Source organism: Heliconius melpomene, chromosome 15, assembly GCF_056956725.1.
Source record: "Heliconius melpomene rosina isolate 202511_hmr_F chromosome 15, ASM5695672v1, whole genome shotgun sequence".
Taxonomy (NCBI): Eukaryota; Metazoa; Arthropoda; class Insecta; order Lepidoptera; family Nymphalidae; genus Heliconius; species Heliconius melpomene.
In genome coordinates, this window is record NC_140403.1 from 8,447,871 (window position 1) to 8,466,986 (window position 19,116).

The following is a 19,116-nucleotide window of genomic DNA, read 5'->3' on the forward strand; positions in this document are numbered from 1 at the left end:
TTTCCGCCAGATTTGGAGACCATAGAGGACGAAGCAGTAGACGAGCTGATCTCCCGTCTCCAAGTTATAGAGGCGGTGTCGGGCCACGTGTGCGCGTTACTGTGGGCGCAGGTGGTGCGCGGCGCCCACGCCTGCATAGCGCTGGCGCGCGCGCGCCACACCGCCCTGCGTCACATGGCCGCGCGCGCGCTCGCCGCCCTCGCTGCTCGCGACCCGCATTGTGTTATGCGTGCTGTTGTTTGTGAGGTATTGTTATGTTGTTGTTGTGTATTGTTGGAGTGGATTGTTGTGAAAGTGATCAATTTGTGACAAATTGGGTCCGTCATTGTGTTTGTAAGTTGTTGTTAAAGAGATGGTCGTGTTGTTATTGTGTGTGTTGTTTTGTATTGTATGTTTGAAGTGAATGTGAGCGTTAAGTGCGTTCGCTCTATTTAGAGACAGGATCTCGCATTGTGTGTGCTGTTGACTTGCTCACAAGCAGCTTGTTGTGTGTGGATATGTTATTTTATATCGCGTTCTTCTCTTTCGTTATGTCATGCGAACTGTTATTAGTGAGGTAACATCTTTCAAGTGAACGTGACGGGCGCCGTGGCATTGCTAGGGAAAGTCCCGCACAAGTCATGTGGATTGTTGTTAGTAAGACAGTATTGTTGTAGTACGGAAATGATTGAAATGGTTTTAGTACTTATTATTTATGTTATTTTCTCATTTGTTTGACTGTCGGTAATATTATTGTGAAAAGATATTTTTTATTATTATATATTAAATATTTTTCGATACTTATATTTGTAAAATAAAATAAAATATCAACAAAGAGTTATAATAATAAACAAACTAACATACAATAATACAATTAACAGGTAATAGAAGCCTTATCAGACCTATCCAGTGACCGCGTCCGGTGCGGCGCGGCCGAGGCTTTATCGAGGACTGTGGACGCTTTGCAGTTGCAGCTAGTGCCGTACATAGCGCTGCTTGTTGTGCCATTGTTGGGTAATATAGTTTTTTTTTTCTAGTCATTTTTTTTTAAAAGCGCAAGACGAGGCAAAGCGCGGCGTTGACTTCCGCTACTCAAAAGGAATGCCTAATGAATTCGGCGGAAAGTGGAGAGCGGAGTGTCTTAACATTTGGCTTGCTGCTTACACTGCTTCATGCAGGATACAGCGTTAAGCTGAAAAAAAAAAGAAAAGAACTTTTGTAACTGTTCTAAGTAATAGATTGATGAAAATTAAAACGACGACGATTACGTCTAAAATTCGACCGGTGTGTTATATTACTTATAGCTAAATTATACAAAATCTTTAAAATAAATTGTTGCCTATGTTATATTTTGATGTATAAGCTATATTACCCTAAAGTTTCATCCAAATCCGTTTAGTTATTTTTATGCTAAAGTGGAACAAACAGCTATCTTTATTAGTAGGAATACGCGCTTTGCTTTGACACCAGAGCGAGAAATAAAAATATAAATTTAAATAAATATTTAATTTCCTAGAGTTGGGACCGAATCCAAAACCAGCCACGTTTACAGTCACACTTGTGCCCTCGCGCCACATTTTCAATGTCTTCAAAATTTTTATTTTAATAGCCTCAATTATAATAACAATTAATATTAAAGTGTATGTACTCAAAACATATAGGTCGAATGAGTGACCGCAACGTATCTGTACGAATGATGTCTACCCGTTGTTTTGCGACTCTCATACAACTGATGCCGCTGGACGGCGCCATACCTGAACCTGAAGGTCTCTCTGAAGAATTAAGAGAGAGAAGGCAGAAAGATAAACATTTCCTAGAGCAACTATTCAATCCGAAGTCCATTAAAGATTATAAAATACCCATAGCAGTTTCTGCTGAATTGAGGAGTTATCAACAGGTATATTATTATATTGTTCGATTTATATTATAAAGGTAGTTGTTATAATATAAAAGTTTTTAACCGACTTTTGTAAAATGAGGAGGTTATCGATTTGAATGTATTTTTTTAATGTTGTATATGTATGTTACCTCAGAACTTTTGACGGGGTGAATTGATTTTGATATTTCCTTTTTTACTTTGGAGCTAGTGCTAGCTTAATTAAAAACCAAATGTATAAATAAATACTCAGTAGTATTAAACTTAGTGAAACATTTTTTAACTTAATTTAATTTTTTAAACTATTTATACAACTTTTACATGTATAATTTTACAGGCAGGAGTAAATTGGCTACGATTCCTAAATGAATATAAGCTGCATGGCGTCCTATGTGACGACATGGGCTTAGGAAAGACCCTCCAGTCTATTGTGGTTGTAGCAGGTTCACACTACGAGCGCGCTAAAGAGAGACGTCCGCATATGCCTTCTCTTGTTATATGTCCACCTACACTTACTGGTAAGTAAATAAAATTACAATTTGTTTATACATTTTATTAACATTCTTTTTTAATGTAATGTTTGAAAATTATACCTAAATATTATTAATATTAAAAATAAAATTAGATTTATTATATATTATAACAAGTGATTGAACTCAAAGTACGGCGTTAAGTCCCGTTACTCAACATACGTCTCAAAAATTGAGTGGGAACGAATGTCGAACCTCTTGCCCTTAACACTGGCTTCCCTCTGTCTACCCTGTTATATGCGAGATACAGCTATTAAAAAAATTATCCTTTCTCTGAACTAATTTTAGAATTACTTTCAGGCCACTGGGTATTCGAAGTCAACAAGTTTATACCAACCAAATATCTAAAACCGATGCAGTATGTCGGCCCTCCGCTGGAGAGAGAAAGACTTCGGTTACACGTCAAATTCTACAACTTAATAGTCGCCTCGTACGATATAGTTAGAAAAGATATTGATTTCTTTAGCAGTATTAAATGGAATTACTGCATTTTGGACGAAGGCCATGTTATTAAAAATGGAAAGACCAAAGCGTTTCAAGCTATCAAGCAACTAGTCGCTAATCATAGATTGATTTTGTCCGGGACGCCTATTCAGGTATTTATTTATTTATTTTAATGTAATATTTGCAAATTTTTCAGTAACGTTAATTTATAATGATTAATGTTAGTGATAAATTTTCGTTACATTTTATAGTTGATGTTACTGTAGAACAAACAGCATCGACTTACTGACCTTGATTAACAATAATTTTGATTTTTATATCAAGTATGTAATATTAGCAGAATTGTAAACGCTACATGTTGTGAGTTCAATTCCCACTTGAGTAAATTAAATATTTGATATTTTCATTTCTTTCCTCTAGTATCCAGGCCAAGCGCGACGTTGTGTTGCGCCAGCTCACAACCCTCAAAACGCAGTGCCTCCAGAATTGGCGGAAAGTGGAGAGTGAAGTGTCTTAAAATCAAAGTCAAATAATTTTATTTAAAATAAAAAGTTACATGCTTCATTTTTTTAACGTCAAATAATCTACTTCCAGTTCAACATATTATAACATTTGGGTCCCCTCTGTCCACCCTGATAACAAGTGTATATATTATATTAATTTTTTAACTTTATTTGTCTTTTCTTTTAACAGAACAACGTCCTAGAGCTGTGGTCGCTCTTCGATTTCCTAATGCCGGGTCTGCTGGGTACTGAGAGACAGTTCACAGCGCGCTACTCGCGTCCCATACTAGCCGCTCGCGATCCTCGAGCGTCTCCTCATCACTTGCAAGCTGGTGCTTTGGCCTGTGAGGCTTTGCATCGGCAGGTATATCATAGTGTTTATTTTTTTTTTTGGTATCGTATTTTTTTTGTCTTTTTTTTCCTTAGTAACTCCATCCATTCCACGTTTTCATTCATGGTGTCAAATTTTCTGTTGATTTTTATTTAATAATTTTATATATGTAGTAATTAAGTATAGACAATAAAAGACAATTTACTTTTAGATCATAGTATATTGCCTGATTAGTGTAAGTAGTTGAAAGTCTTGTTTTGAAGACTCAAATGATCATTAACATAATAAAGTTATGATATGTAATATTGAACAAAGCTTATATATTACAGGTACTTCCCTTCCTCCTGCGTCGTGTAAAAGAGGACGTACTACGAGAGCTGCCACCAAAGATAACGCAAGACTACTACTGCGAGCTCAGCCCCCTACAGCGGAGATTGTACGAGCACTTCTCAAGGGAGCACATGCCACAAGATATATCTGCTCATACTCATGTGTTCCAGGTATTTCTTATTTTATGTGATTTTTAATAAAACCCCCTCTGCCTAACCCTCCTACATCCGGTATATGGCGTGAAGCTAAAGTAAACTATATTTATGGAATGAATGGTGTAAAAATTATTTTTAAAATAGGTTTACGACATATTACCTACAAACATATGTTTTTCTCTTTTCAGGCTCTTCACTATCTACAGAATGTATGCAATCATCCCAAGTTGGTTCTCGTGCCGGAGCATCCCGAAATAATGAGAGTTATGCGCCAATTGGCGCAACAAAACTCGTCATTGGATGATATTGAACATGGAGCTAAATTACCTGCTTTGAAGTGAGTTATATCTGTATATTGTCTGTCTTTATCTATTGAATAATATACATATAAATTTACATAATAACAGTCGTGGTGAAGCGACACAAACGTACGACTATAAATGACAGGTTGTGGGATCGATTCTTACTCGATTTTTTTTCTTTAACACAATAAAATGTTGTCTTATTTCCAGACAACTCCTTCTAGACTGCGGTATAGGCACATCCGCTACAGTAGAATCTGGCACAGTCGTATCTCAACACAGAGCGTTAATATTTTGCCAACTGAAGAAAATGTTGGACATTGTGGAGAAAGATTTATTACAGAAACACTTACCGTCGGTCACTTACTTGCGTTTGGACGGCAGTGTCCCGCCGCACCAGAGACACTCGATAGTGACTAGATTCAACACTGATGTTTCTATTGATGTACTTTTGCTTACTACCGCTGTGAGTATTTGTTTTTATTTGTGCTTTTATTTTGTTATTGTATTTTAGAATTTAATTATTTTTTTAACTTTTTATGGAGATTTAATATGAGTTATAAATACGAGCGTGCGTGCGTGCGTACGTGCATGCCTGCGTGTGTGTGTGATAAATTATTATTTTTATATGTTTAGTTACAATGGTTTCCCTTTTTTACTAAATATTCTATGTAATACTTTAGTGCAACTATACTACTATACTAAACAAACATAAACTACTTTTTTAACTTTGTAATAAAGTTATTAAAATTATAATATAATATGTCTATTTTCTAAAAATCAAAATCTATTCACAGGTGGGAGGTCTAGGTTTGAATCTAACCGGCGCAGATACAGTCATATTTGTGGAACACGACTGGAATCCAATGAAAGATTTACAAGCTATGGACCGGGCGCATCGTATAGGACAGAAACGAGTCGTTAACGTGTATAGGCTTATTACTCGAGATACGCTTGAAGAGAAAATTATGGGGTGAGGATATATGATTTTTTTAATTATAGTTTTTATTTTAAGAAATAACATTATACGTATTTTTGCAAAATATGTATTTGTTATAGTAGAACTGAGATTTTATCATTCAAAAAAATTAAGTTTTCTTATCATTCAAAAATTTTTTAAAAAGAAAACTATTTTAGAATAATACTTCAAATATGGCACAAATGTTAAGTGTTAGAAAAATGTATATTTGTAAAGATTTACTGTATAGCTTATATTAAATTATAACTTTCAGCCTACAAAAATTCAAACTAATGACGGCAAACACAGTAATAAGTAGCGAGAACGCAGCAATGGAGACCATGGGCACCGACCAGCTGTTAGACTTATTCCAATTATCGAGTACTCCGGGCCCATCCACCTCTCAGGCTTCTGCCCCAGGGACGAAGGCCCTCATAGAAACCCTACCAGACCTTTGGGACGACAAACAATATGAAGAAGAATACGATATGACTAACTTCGTTAAGTGCCTGAAGAAAATGAAAGCATGAGCATTTTGAACATATAAAGTAGATATACTTTTTTTTTTGCAAAACTGCTACGGAAAATTGAGCATATATTCATATTGTAAAATGAGAATCACTACAAAAATCCAAACTGACTACATGTTTCAATATAGAAATTTGTATGCAATATAAATAGAGAATAATAATAGTAAAGTAAATTTGCTGCTTCAATTTAATACGTGTTCCAGATGTTAATGTTGTAGTTCAATATAATTATTCATGAAAAGTGTTCTTAGATCCCTAACTCATCTCATATTTACATGTGATGGAGGCAAAATTATTATTAAGAATATTTGAAATTTTAATAATTATTAAAATAAGCATGAATAGAAATACAATAATGAAATAATTCAGTAAATTGGTTGAATAGTAGAAGAAATTTTCTCCTTATAGAGATGGGGGCAACACAATGGAAAAATAATAAATTATTAATAATAACACTCCTTTGTATAAATAGTGTCTCTAACACTGGACATTGCAACATTTCTGCTAAAACTTATGTAAGCATAAATAAAAGTTATATATATTTTATTGGCTACTTCAGTAAAAAATATATAGCCTATCTTCTTCTCTGTCGTTTTCCTCATTACGGAAGGTCATTCTGGTAGGTCTTGGTCGTCGTCTCTATATTGATAAATTATTTTTGTCAGCAAGATTGTAAAATTATTTTTCTATAATTTTTCAGTATTTAACATGTATATTTCAGTGTGATGTTTCAATAACATCATACATATATTCTTTATATCTGCTATTTTTATATCTATTTTGATTAATCATCACTAAAAACATTAAATATGTCGTATAATATGAAGAATTAGTAACATAAGTTCAAAATAGTGTAATATCTAGAGGCTGTTGCTGTGATTTCTAACAGTATAAAATGAAAATCTTCAATAACTCAATAAGATCTATAATTAGTTAATTACATTCAACATAATTAATCTTCTTAAAAGGTAGAAATATCGCGTTTTATATTTAAATATGCTAACATAAAATATTTTTTTAGTTATTGTATGTTTTATTTTTACTTTCATATTGTATGCTTATCTTAATGAAATGTTTTTTTTTTAATTTTCGTAATAGTTTTTGTAAAAACTAATAACAAAAGATTAAAAGAAGAGTGTATAAGGATTCTCAAAACCTGAACGTGATGAGAGGCAGGTTTAAAAAATAATACGATTTAAGAAAGTAATAGTCAATTATATCAGTAATATGAGTTCTCTCAAATATATTATAATAGTTGAACTTCTTATAAATATTTAAACTATTGTTTATATCTTAGAAGCTATAATTAGGTTGCTGTACTCTAATATAAATATTTATTATTATAAGAATGCGCTTCTTGTGTCAATTACTGCTGACAGTGTTGAAGAAAAAATCGTAGAATTCTTTCTTAAACATTTAAAAATGAAGTTTTGATTTTTAAAGTTCTTACCTTAAAAGAAAAACAACTTTAAAAAGTTAAACTTAAAGAATTCTTGAAGTATTTATAAAATTTTTGAAGACATTACCCTGATTGTTGTTTTTTTTATACATACTGTAAAATTTGATTAAAGAGGAATGATATACCTATTGACATAAAATGTATGTTATTTTTGTCTATTTCACATTTTTGATAGGCTTTGACTTGAAAACAAATTAATTGTCTTGAAATGCCATTTTTTGTTTTCTGTTTAAATACTATAAAATATTCTTGAAAGACATAAGTTTTTTCAATAAGTTATATAGCAAATTCTTCTATGTTGAAAGAAATATATGTAGCTTAGTAATTAGTATAGGTATTTTATAATAACACCAAATTTGCTTGTGGTATATACTATTTTATAGTGTTGACTGTATATTTAAGAATGTCAGTGTGTTTAAATAATTATTGTCACAATATACAGAACCATTGTCATACTTATATTCTTGATGGTGTATATTTAAGTATGAAGTACTTGTTTGTTTTTTAATTTAAAGTTTTACTCTTATATGACTTGAGACACATATTGTATCCTAAAAAAGAGCTCTATCGAAAGAAATTTATTTAAAACAAATTGGCTACAAATATTCTTTGATTATATATTTTAGATGTAACTTTCTTATAAAGTTATAGTAGTTCCTTAATAAGAATTACCTCAGTGTAACGTTTTTCAATATTAAATATAATTTATGTTTTGGTCTCGTATTGAAATCTCAACTCTGTGATCGATTTTGAGGTGTCGTTTTCATTGATAGATTATAATTTAATGATGGAATCTCAAGATCGATCTCAGCGTTGAGAACGGCTTGTAAACACGGGCTCTAGTAACTTAAGATAAAGTCACGCCGCTTAGTCATTGTTATAGTTAATTTTGTTTGCTATTTAGTACCTGCTCAATAAATACGACGAACTTATTTAATAATGTATTATCGAAATATCTAATTTCTTTCATCTACTTTAACTTTCAGAGTTAAAACTTATTTTATCCAAAAGAACAAACCATGAAACCAATTTCAAAATTTCAGGAACTGAGCTATTAGTTATGATAAATAAATGATTATTTTTTATGCTTCATGAGCTTTGTTACTTTCATAAGTTTCTGTTTTTGTATGTTGTAAAGTTTTGTTTTCTCTCATTATTGACCATGTCTGAGGCATGTGAAAATTTTAAATGTAACTACTAAGATTAATAAATATGAAATAAAAAAGAAGTGTTTTATTTAAATTTTAGTTTAGATCCTATTGACTTTCAGCAAGTTATTAAAGATATTTATTTCTTAACGTATGTTGAGTGGTGAAACTTAACGCCGCGCTTTGCCTAGTTATCAGAGCGAGGAAATGAAAATATTTCATTCCCTGAATAGGAATCGAACCCACATCGACCTTAAGATGGATGTTGACATTTTCAATGATAAATATTGCAGGATAAATAAATAATATTGTTCTTTCTAGTCTTAATCATGTAAATAAACAGATATATAACGATAGCTCTGTAATATTTGTAGAGATAATAATGACCACAGTCGACAATATTGTTTCATTTAATTAGATCTGATGATTATAGTGAATCTATGTGCAACAGCAATTTAATAATTGGAGCTTCATCTATTGATGTTATATACAAATAAATAATGTCTAAAAATGACGCAATATATTTTTATAAAAAAAAATTGTGTTAATAAAATACTAAATACTTTTATTTAAATAACTAAAACAATCACGACGCTTAACTAACTAATTGCGAAAATACAATATAAATGAACGCACTCTGCTTTTTGAAAAAAGAATTATAAAACATATAATTTTATTCACTTAAATTCATTATACTATATATAAAATTCATTATATAGCTAATTTATTGTTCAGATATCAATAAAAATATTTACATGTATTATCATTATAAATTGAATATCATAGTTATTAATTTAATATTACTTTATACTAATAACATTGTCATGACAATACTGCGTAAAAAGAAATTTCAGTTACTTAATAGTTTCTCTCACGATCACTAGATGGCCCTCGTGTGCATCAACACCATGGCGAAAGCGACGTCAACCGTGTGTGGATAATTTTTTGTTTTCAACATTAAACTCTTGTTTCATGTTTGTTTATAAGTGAAAGAACATTTGGAAAAGTTATTTAAAGTGTTCAATAATTGTTAAGTGTTAAAGTTCCCCATTTAAAGTTCAAAGTTTAGTGTAAAAAGTTATAACGAACTCTGGGATCAGTTGAGAATTCAGGTGTCAACGAGGTAAGAAACCGAAGCTTATTTCCAGATTACGACTTCTAAAATTAACATTTTACGCATTAAAGCATGTTTCACCGCTCTTGAACTTAGTAATTATCTTTATTTGCGCGAGTTACGAGAACGCAGGGGCAGGTAATAGTTATAAATAATTTTGTGTAAGGTTATGTCTTGTCTACTCAAATATCTACTGAAGGCTTCAAAGTTTGGACGTTTCTATATACTATACATTTATATTAACTAAACATGTAATCATATTTTTAATATGATTTCTTAAATTGTTATGTTTATGTTTTCTCCTTTGTTTACCTTTGACTTGGTAAAAGTTACTTCTAGTATTAATGCAAACAAATAATCTACTTTACTACATAAGGCTTACATTTATAATTTTTATTAATACAAAATATAATAAAATTAAATTTTAAATCTTAATAAACATTAACAAAAAAGACATTTATATTAAGTAACATTGTAATGAATGACTACTTTAAATTGTTTTAAATAGTGAAATTTTAGAATCATGGTAATTTTAGCAAATTTTCTTAAATATATTTTTCAGTGATAAATTTAGTTATTTACCTTTAGGCAAGAACTTAAGGTGCAAATAATATAATGATATCTTAGAAAAAGAATAATTTCATTAATATTTTTCTCTAAGTTTGCTTTAATTTTTTTTATCATTGAGTACCTAGTATTTGCTTCATATAAAAACAAAAAATATTTGTATATATATTAATGGAAATGGATATATTTTTCATTTTAACTATATCCAAAAAGACTATCTACTTTAGTTAAATTAGGCAATTTTATTTATTTATTCTATTTATTAATTCCAGTTATAGTTATATAGCAGGATATACAGAGGTAATCTTTTGTTAAGGCATTTTATTGCCCACTTTCTTTTTGTTTTCCAGCTATTATGTTTTGAGTAGCAGAACTAAATGTCTTACTTTGTCCAGTGTTACCAGAGTGAAGAAATGGACATAAATCATCCCCCAAAATTGGGAGTAGAATCCAGAACTGTCATGTTTACACTCAGAACCAGTGCCGCTGCACCTCAATGTGCTCTATTTATTTATGCGTTTCAAACCTCATATTTCCTAAAACTAAAAAAATAAGTCATTTTACAAATAAACCAGTCACATTGAATGAACACTGTTTGCTTATTTCATCTGACATTGTGATAGCAAATAATCTTCAACCGCTTCAAACAAATGTAAATAGAAATAACAGTCTGACATAGACTCTTTTGGCCTTTGTACTATTTTATGAAACGCTAGAAATGTTATAAAACTCACTAAAATGTCAAAGAATATTATATTTTAGAATTGGAGCACTTTTAAATTTAATATGTATTGCATTTTATTATTACACTTTTTCATTTTGAACGTCATTATAAACCACCTTTATACTCAAATGTATATTAAGTTATTAGCTGAAAACTCAAATTATAAAGATTTGCATAAAATCATAATCAATGCTTCAAAGAGAAACGCTAATAAAAAGGCAGATGCGAGATCGATCCTTTCTCTTTATATCTATCTAGTTTTTTCTAAAAAAAAAGAGGTTTGCAACAATCAATTCCCTTTGTGCGCGACATCAATGGGAGCGGTTGCTGTGTACCTCTATCCTTTGATCTCGCCGCCCTCTGAAGATGCGACATTGCGCTAATACCGCCGCCGCGCGCCACAAACGACCTAACCGACATATCACCATATATATGATATATATTTAAAAATAATATACCATATTGTTATACTACAAAGTTTATTGTATTGTAAGTTGTCACACCTTATGTGGTGTTTGCATACGTTAATTAAAGATTAATTATTTTTGTTTTATTATAGATGAGTCGTGTTGTACGAAATCGTTATTTGTTCCAAATATTCATATTAGGTATCTTGCAATTTTTTTTCGATGAATCCTATTTATTATAATAAGAGGTCTTACATTAGAGGTCAGATGTCAGTCGTGGTGCAGCAGCACTAGCGTGTGACTGTAAACACGACAGGTTCGATTCCCACTCGAAGACATTAATTATTTAATATTTTCATTTCTTCGCTCTAGTGTTGAGTACTCTTTGATTACTGTAGTAATTAACGATTAATTGTCAATTTTTACATTGTGTATGCTTTATAGAATTAAAAATAGTTTTTAAAAAGTTTGTTTTTTTTAATTATTGCTTTCACCACTTTGCTTTTTGACTGAGTTGAAAAAATCTAGTAATAGCTTATTTTCAAACAATAACACTTAAATTTCAAACAATATGCGAGAAAAATAATTAAAGCCCGCAGACAAACAGTTAGGACGTTTCAATAATGAGACAAAAGGAGTCGGATTGCAAAGGGGACGATCACAGAGTAGGACTCATGGCTTTGTCGTCTAAGTGGGACTTACTGTCCTGCCGGCTTTTTTTTTCGCAATGCAAGAATTATCGTGTCTGGCTTCCCAAGTTCGTGTGTGCGAAGTTTTATATTATGTTAAAAATATTAGAGGATAATTTAAAAAAATACCTTTCTCTTCGTTTTGAGAGAATTATTTTTAATCCATTTTTTCTTTAAAAAAATCGATTATAAAATTTAATGTCTGGAATTCCCATTATCGATTACATTGTAAATCATTGTCAACTTTTTAAGTGTTTTTAGATATTTTTGATTTATTTACTTTAAATTTATGTATATTAGTAACAATATAGAACAAATATAGTATAGCACGAGAATGACATGAATTCAAAATGAATCGTCTTATTTAATAGTTATTTAGAGCTAGTAAATAAGAAGATAGATCATGGCCAAGAGCGAATCTAGAAATTTAGCTTTGAACACATGTTTATGTAAATGTTGTTTTTTTTTTAATTTCTTGCTAATAAAATTTCTGGAGTGGGCGCAGACTACCCGACTTCCCCTATTCATATGCCCACGCTCATGGCATTGCAGTATATGCGTGAATTCTGGAACTGGACACAACAAGTAATTAATTATCAGATGATTAAATTAACAGGGAACTCAAAATCGTATAGAAATGTTATTCTGGATCCAAAGACCACTCTCGCATTATGCACCAGCGACAAACAAACTCGTTAGCCAAATAGTTTACGTAATGTAGTAGCCGAAAGCTTTTAGTTACACTGGCGCAAAAGAATTACGCAGGTGAAAAAAATGTGTTTTCAAGTTTATGTTGGTTATTCAAATAAATCAGATCCAGGTTGTATCCCGCATACAGCAGGGTAGGAAGAGGGAACCTAGTGTTCAGACACTCGGTTCTGTTCCCCATTTTCCGCCGAACTTTTCTAGGCATTGCGTGTTGAGTGGCGGAACTCAAATCAAAAGCGCAAAGGGCGTTTGCTTTGGTGCCAAACCGATGAAATGAAAATATTAAGAAATAATAATTCATTCCCTTGAGTGGGGATCGAACCCACGACCGTCGCGTTACAGTCACACCCTTGTGCCCTTACGCCACAACGGCCTCAGTTGGTTATTCGCTATGAATTTTTCCCAATCCTCTAATATAAAAGTTGGTGAGACTCCGATATGCGGGCGGAGGGATCGCGTTCTTCATCAAGTTTTGAACTCTTTCATCGCTGCCGAGGTAAACACGAAAAGTTTCTCTAATGTCTCAGAAAAGAATTTTGTTAATGCATCTTCGTAATAGGTAAATGCGGGCTTTTTACGACATGTTCTACTTATAATATATTTATAGAGTAAATATAAAAAAATACTACTTAATCAATTTTCTTTCAGCTACAGCTACACGCTGTATCTCGTATGTAACAGGATAGGTAGGGACGGAGCCTAGTGTCGAGGCACTCCGCTTCTCAGTTTCGGCCGAATTCTGAAGGCATTGTGTGTTCCTAAACTCTACGTTCTTCCCAGAGTTTTTATAGCTAAGAAATTAATAAATTAATTAAACATCAATAATCACAACATGTTTTGCTGTAGTATAGCGCAAGACCCATTCTCACAAACAAGCCTCTTGCCTCCAATCCACGTTTAACAATCACATATCTACAATTGCCCACATTTCTCCTCCACTCCATGTGTAAGTGTATCCTGCAGCTACAACATAGAGATACACCCGCCTACGCCTCAAGTGACACTAGACATCGATCTCAAAGGCTAGTGTTTGCCCCCTTTGTCTTACTGGGCAATTAGTGCGGTCCGTTCATTTAATACTATCCGGTCGATTAGTAGCGGCAGGTGCCCATTAATTGTGAAGCCAATTTGCCAGCCCTAGCCCCCAGCTTGGGCGCCGTTACTGTTTCGTTACAGTGCGGTTAAGGAGTCGTGGCCGTTGTGAAGTTAGGTTTTTTGAAGTTTTGCGCAACGTTCATTCGGTGCGAAAATTATTCAAAAGCAAGGAGAATCGTTCAGGGTGGCCACGACTTGTTGAGCGTACTGTACCGTAATGACTGATGAGTCGATTATATATATATACGATGTGTGCATAATGTCTGTGATTTATATTAATTAACATGTCAGTACAATATATAAATATAATAAATATTTATTATTTATTGAGGCCAGAGGCACAACGTGGGGCTGTATACACGACAAGTTATGGGTTCTAGCGGTATGTTGAGATCCGCCATTCAACACGTAATGCCTTCAAAATTCTATCGAAACTGAGAAGCTTAACACCAGGCTCACTGCCTCCCTACCCTGCAACATGCAGGAAACAGCGTGAAGCAGAAAGAAAAAAATCACCAGATAAGTTATTAAATGCTCCACCACAAATGGCAGTATTACGAAAAAATATATTTAAAATGGCAGAGTCAATTCATAAAATTTTTGTTCTCAAACCACATTGCGCACGTCAGCGGTAATGGATGGATATTCCTAATCTGCAAATTGACTCACCTATAATATTGAATACGTTTGAATAATTACCATATAATATGAAGTAGTAGTTGATTACCAACTTGACAGAAACAGACGGAATTTATAATAAACATGTTTTGTATGGAGGCCAGTCGTGGCGCTGGGGGATAGCTGTGCGATTGTAATCGCGACAGGTTGTGGGTTCGATTCTGATCGAGATCTGGTGACGAGGCGAAATGTGGCGTTGAGTTTCGCCCTTCCTGAGTGTCTAGAATTCGGCCAAAAGTAGGTGTAGTAGGTGTAGGTGTAGTAGACGGTGTGTGTTAATACTAGGTTTCCTCTGCCTAGCTTGCTGAGTGCGGGATGCAGCGTGAAGCTAATTTGATTTTAAGTTTTATACTATAACTAGCGGACCCGGACGCGGCTACGCCTGCTTGCTTCAATCTAGATGAAATTCTAAAAGTGACTATTATATTTATTTTCATAAGGATGAATATCAAAATGGTAACGAACGCGGTCGCGTAGCGACGACGGTTGTTATTAACATGGCAGAATAAATTGCATGTCAAATTAGAAAGTATTTTAATTTATTAGTACATATGTGTAATGTAATATTATATAGCCTATAGCACTTCTGAAGAATGCAGCTTTCATACAAAACAAAAACAAAGTACATCGATCCAGTAGATCCAGAGATCTTAGCGTTCAAACAAACAAACAAACAAACAAACTCTTCCGCTTTATTATATTAGTATAGATGGTACGCTAGTGACAATACCAAGAGAAGATCTATAATTAGGATCCCTGTGTAGCCAAGGGCTGAATAATAACAACTGACAATCAATAGAATGCAATTATCTCGTTTACACGACACCAATAAACACGTCTGTTGGGTGTTCATTTAATAGTTTAATTTTTAGAAGCATCTTCCTTCATTCGAAATAACAATTATAATATTTATTTTTATTGTAGTGGGTACTTTGTTTTTGTTTAGTAATTTTTTTATATATTGTTTTAGATATTCGCGTAAACTTGTTTTAAACTGAAGTTGGGATAGGTCGTGGGAGGCCGTTGTGAATGTGATTTTCATTTGGGGAAATGAATTGTTATTTGTTAATAGTTTCATTTCTTTGCTCTGGTATCAAGACAAAAGCGCGGTGCTGAATTCCGTCACTCAACATAACCTCGAAAATTCAGAACACGGAGAATGGAGTGTTGTAACACTATATTCCTTCTGCCTCCCCATGCTCCAGCTGGATACAGCGTCAACTGAAACAAAAAGTATATTAAATTCACATTTCACATAGTATTGAAAAGAGTCTTTTTGTAGGTTTCCACAATAATGGTTATTTTATGTCTTCAAAGCTTATCTCAAGTTAACCATACTGCAAAAACCTTTGATCGTAGTAGATCTTGAAAATTAAATAAGTTATATAAACTTATTTATGACATTATCATATTTTGTATACATTTTCGAACGGCGAAACCTCAATCGTCCGCACTTCGTAGGTAGTGAGATATAATTATGTTTTAAAGCAATTTACCAACTTTCTAGACAAACGAAATTTCATTATATCAAATGTCTCTTTAAATCTCAATACCTAGTTACGACTTTTGTTATATAATAATAATAATAAAAACAAAAATATTTGTCTAAAGCAAGTTATGAATTTAGAATCTTTTGATGATTTGATTCAATTTAATAGATGGAAATTAAGATGTCAGTTGTGTTTTACTTTTGATTCTAATTTAGTTTTTTTTATTAGTTATATTGTTAATTATGAACTTTGACTTGTAGAAGACAGTATACATATTTGTTTAATAAATGACTATTAAATTTTTTGTCTATTTTCATTATAATTTAAGACGTATTTTCAAAACGTATTTGTATATTGTAAGTTAGATATACAATAAAATTGTAAATGTATCACCAAAGTGCATGATGTTTCTTATTTTTAGGGTTCCGTAGCTCAAAAGGATAAAACGGAATCCATATAGTCTATATCGTCAAGAGCATTTATCTCGAGATCGCATGGATATATCAATCTGAAATTCAAAGGCAACGCAATCAAAAGATATGAGCGTTTTTGCTGCATTTTTTAATGAAATTCGTTACGTTCGTCAACTTTCATAAATTATAATATTTGTGCAGAACCCTCGGTATGCGAGTCCGACTCGCATTTGACCGGTTTTATTTTGTAAATACTTACAAATATAAAAACTATTGTATGTCCAAACTAATAAGTAAAATGTAATAAATCGATACAATATTTCAAATACAAATGCGTATTGCGTAATTCCAAGTATAGAGTAGTTTTCGTTTAAACTCTGTCACCGGTATCCTAAATTTAATGAGCGCGTCCAATACAACATCAGATGCTAGTGTCAGATGCGCCACGATAACGAGCCTCTCAGCCTCGCGACGTTGCGATGGCGGTGATTTATCCGTTATAGATGCTTGTAGAGTATTACTTTACATTATAGATGCGAATTACAATGTGGAATTAGTTGTTTCTTTTTAGAGGGAGGAGAGTATTAACTCTGCTCCCGAATATTCCGCGAAACTCTGGGGACATTGCGTGTTGATTGGAGGAACTCAACGCTGCGCATTGCCTTGATACCAGAGCGAAGAAATTAAAATATTAAATATTTTATTTCCTCGGAATCGAATCCACGACCTCATTAGCTAGTAAAATTAGTTATAATTTAAATTATAAGAGTATAAGCGCATTCTTTTCCTTAAGCAATGTAATGAGTTAGGATTCTTCAATTATTCAGGCAAAATAGGTGACATACCATAGGCTATGGCGCTAACAGTCATGTATTACTTACTATACGCTGATAGTTATTATCATACTTTTATCTACAGAGAAATATTCTTATTCATGTTATTAAATAATTAAAATTTGGGTCCGTTAAAATATCGTGTCTTTTAAAGCTATTAATTTAATAGAGTATTAATAAAAATAAGAAAACTATACTATTGATAAATGTATTGTGTAAACGTTTATCGTAAACGTTAACTAAGTTTACAGTTATATTTTGTCAACATGTAAAATTTGGTGAAATTTTCCGAGTAACTTTAAAATAGGAAGATCCAATTTGATGAAAAAGCACGCGTGCGGCCCGAAAGTCCCGACACTCGAGTGTATCGTTAGAGTGCCGGGGCTATGTGTGAGGAGGTGTCGGAGAGCGCGATAACGAGCCTCTCAGCCTCGCGACATTGGTTACTGCCACAAATCCATCACGGTGCCACTATATAGTGAAAGATTATTTTCTTTTCGCTTTATATTTAATATTTTTGTATGTTAATAAATGTATGTTTATTTATTTATTTAAAGTTAGGTTATTTGATGTTGCTTTTATAGAGATTAGTTTATAAATAAAAATTTTATTTTAATTGCGGCGTTGAGTTTCGCCGCCAACAGGCAATGCCTCTAAAATTCAGCGGAAAATAAGGAACGGAGTGTCTTTAACACTAGGTTCCCTCTGCCTACTCTGCTGTGGGCGGGATACAGCGTGAATCAGATTTTTTTTATTTAAATTTTATAACAATTTAATATAACATATAAAATATGATTCATCTGTCTACTAGCACATCAAAGGGGCTAATCGGATACGACTTATGCCTTCTTTCAAACGAAACTTTATTAAGCCCCACTAAATCACTATCGCACAAAAACTTACAAAGCGAAGCCCGGAAGGCGCGACGTCGACCAAATACGGGAGTCATTGATTAATTGGTATATCACTCTGGGGATGGGGGGGCCACGTTGTTGGTACAGGATGTGATGTGGTTGTAAAAAAAAACCATTTTTTTTAGTAATTAAAAAAAAATCAGTAAAATTTGCATTTTAGTTGTTAAGTTATTCTTATAATTAATTTTAAAATAACACACTTGCTAATAGTTTTTTTTTATGATGTAAATATTATCACTCTTATCTTTACGCTCGTTGGAGGATGAACATGTCACAATCATGAAAATGTTGTTTTTAAAAAAAATAAATTAAAAAAACATAACATTTCCATCAGTGTGACACACCTTTAGTAGCTCGCGGGGCGTAGTGGGAGTGTCGGCTCGGTCAAAGGGCCCTTTGATGTTTGCCGGCGGCTTAATGCACCGCCCGCGGGCCCCCGCTCCTCTCATCATTAGCAATTTCCACGTAATTTGTTATCTTTACCGCTATTTATTTGTACAATTTCACGCTAGGATCGGCGTTTCGCACCTCGGTCGGTCGGTTATGGACTTGTTGGTTTTTTTTTTTTTTGGGTTCCTCTCACAGGTTACATCACTACAATAAGGTAAGTAAGTGAACGCGCCGCTCCAGCGTGTGAACGTTGCTAAATTTGTTTTTTCGTCTTCCGTAAACAGTTTTGTCGGATTTTTCTCCTTTAATTTTTTGCTTCGAAATGAAATTTTAAAAGGAACTTTCTTCAGAGATTGTTTTTGTTTACCTTTCGACCTACTTTGTGTAGGTATATATTTTTGAAACGAGTCGTTTTGTGAACGATTCAATATTTATAAATAAATATTGTTAAATAGAAATTCTTAGCGTTAGTTTTTACGTTAGTTGTAGTGGCTTATTGGTTTAAATTATAGTTTCATTCTGTATCCTGCACATTGTAGAGAAGGCATA

At 32.9% G+C, this 19,116-nt stretch overlaps 2 protein-coding genes across 2 annotated transcripts in view; both read left to right on the top strand.

Moving 5' to 3' along the window:
- The window catches only part of Hel89B (histone acetyltransferase 1), a 28,486-nt gene extending 21,588 nt beyond the window's left edge, over positions 1 to 6,898 (top strand). The window contains exons 25-35 of the mRNA XM_085198734.1: positions 11 to 246; positions 861 to 993; positions 1,641 to 1,876; positions 2,193 to 2,373; positions 2,686 to 2,981; positions 3,523 to 3,696; positions 3,993 to 4,163; positions 4,337 to 4,485; positions 4,661 to 4,916; positions 5,248 to 5,423; positions 5,683 to 6,898. Coding sequence (XP_085054860.1) covers positions 11 to 246; positions 861 to 993; positions 1,641 to 1,876; positions 2,193 to 2,373; positions 2,686 to 2,981; positions 3,523 to 3,696; positions 3,993 to 4,163; positions 4,337 to 4,485; positions 4,661 to 4,916; positions 5,248 to 5,423; positions 5,683 to 5,938 — 2,264 coding nt within the window. The 3' untranslated portion in view covers positions 5,939 to 6,898. The remainder of the gene's footprint in view (positions 1 to 10; positions 247 to 860; positions 994 to 1,640; positions 1,877 to 2,192; positions 2,374 to 2,685; positions 2,982 to 3,522; positions 3,697 to 3,992; positions 4,164 to 4,336; positions 4,486 to 4,660; positions 4,917 to 5,247; positions 5,424 to 5,682) is intronic.
- Positions 6,899 to 9,428: 2,530 nt separating this feature from the next.
- Positions 9,429 to 19,116, top strand: part of LOC146531618 (axin-like) — a 72,449-nt gene continuing 62,761 nt past the window's right edge. Inside the window, exon 1 of the mRNA XM_085198736.1 lies at positions 9,429 to 9,668. The gene's annotated coding sequence lies outside the window, so the exon portion shown is untranslated. The remainder of the gene's footprint in view (positions 9,669 to 19,116) is intronic.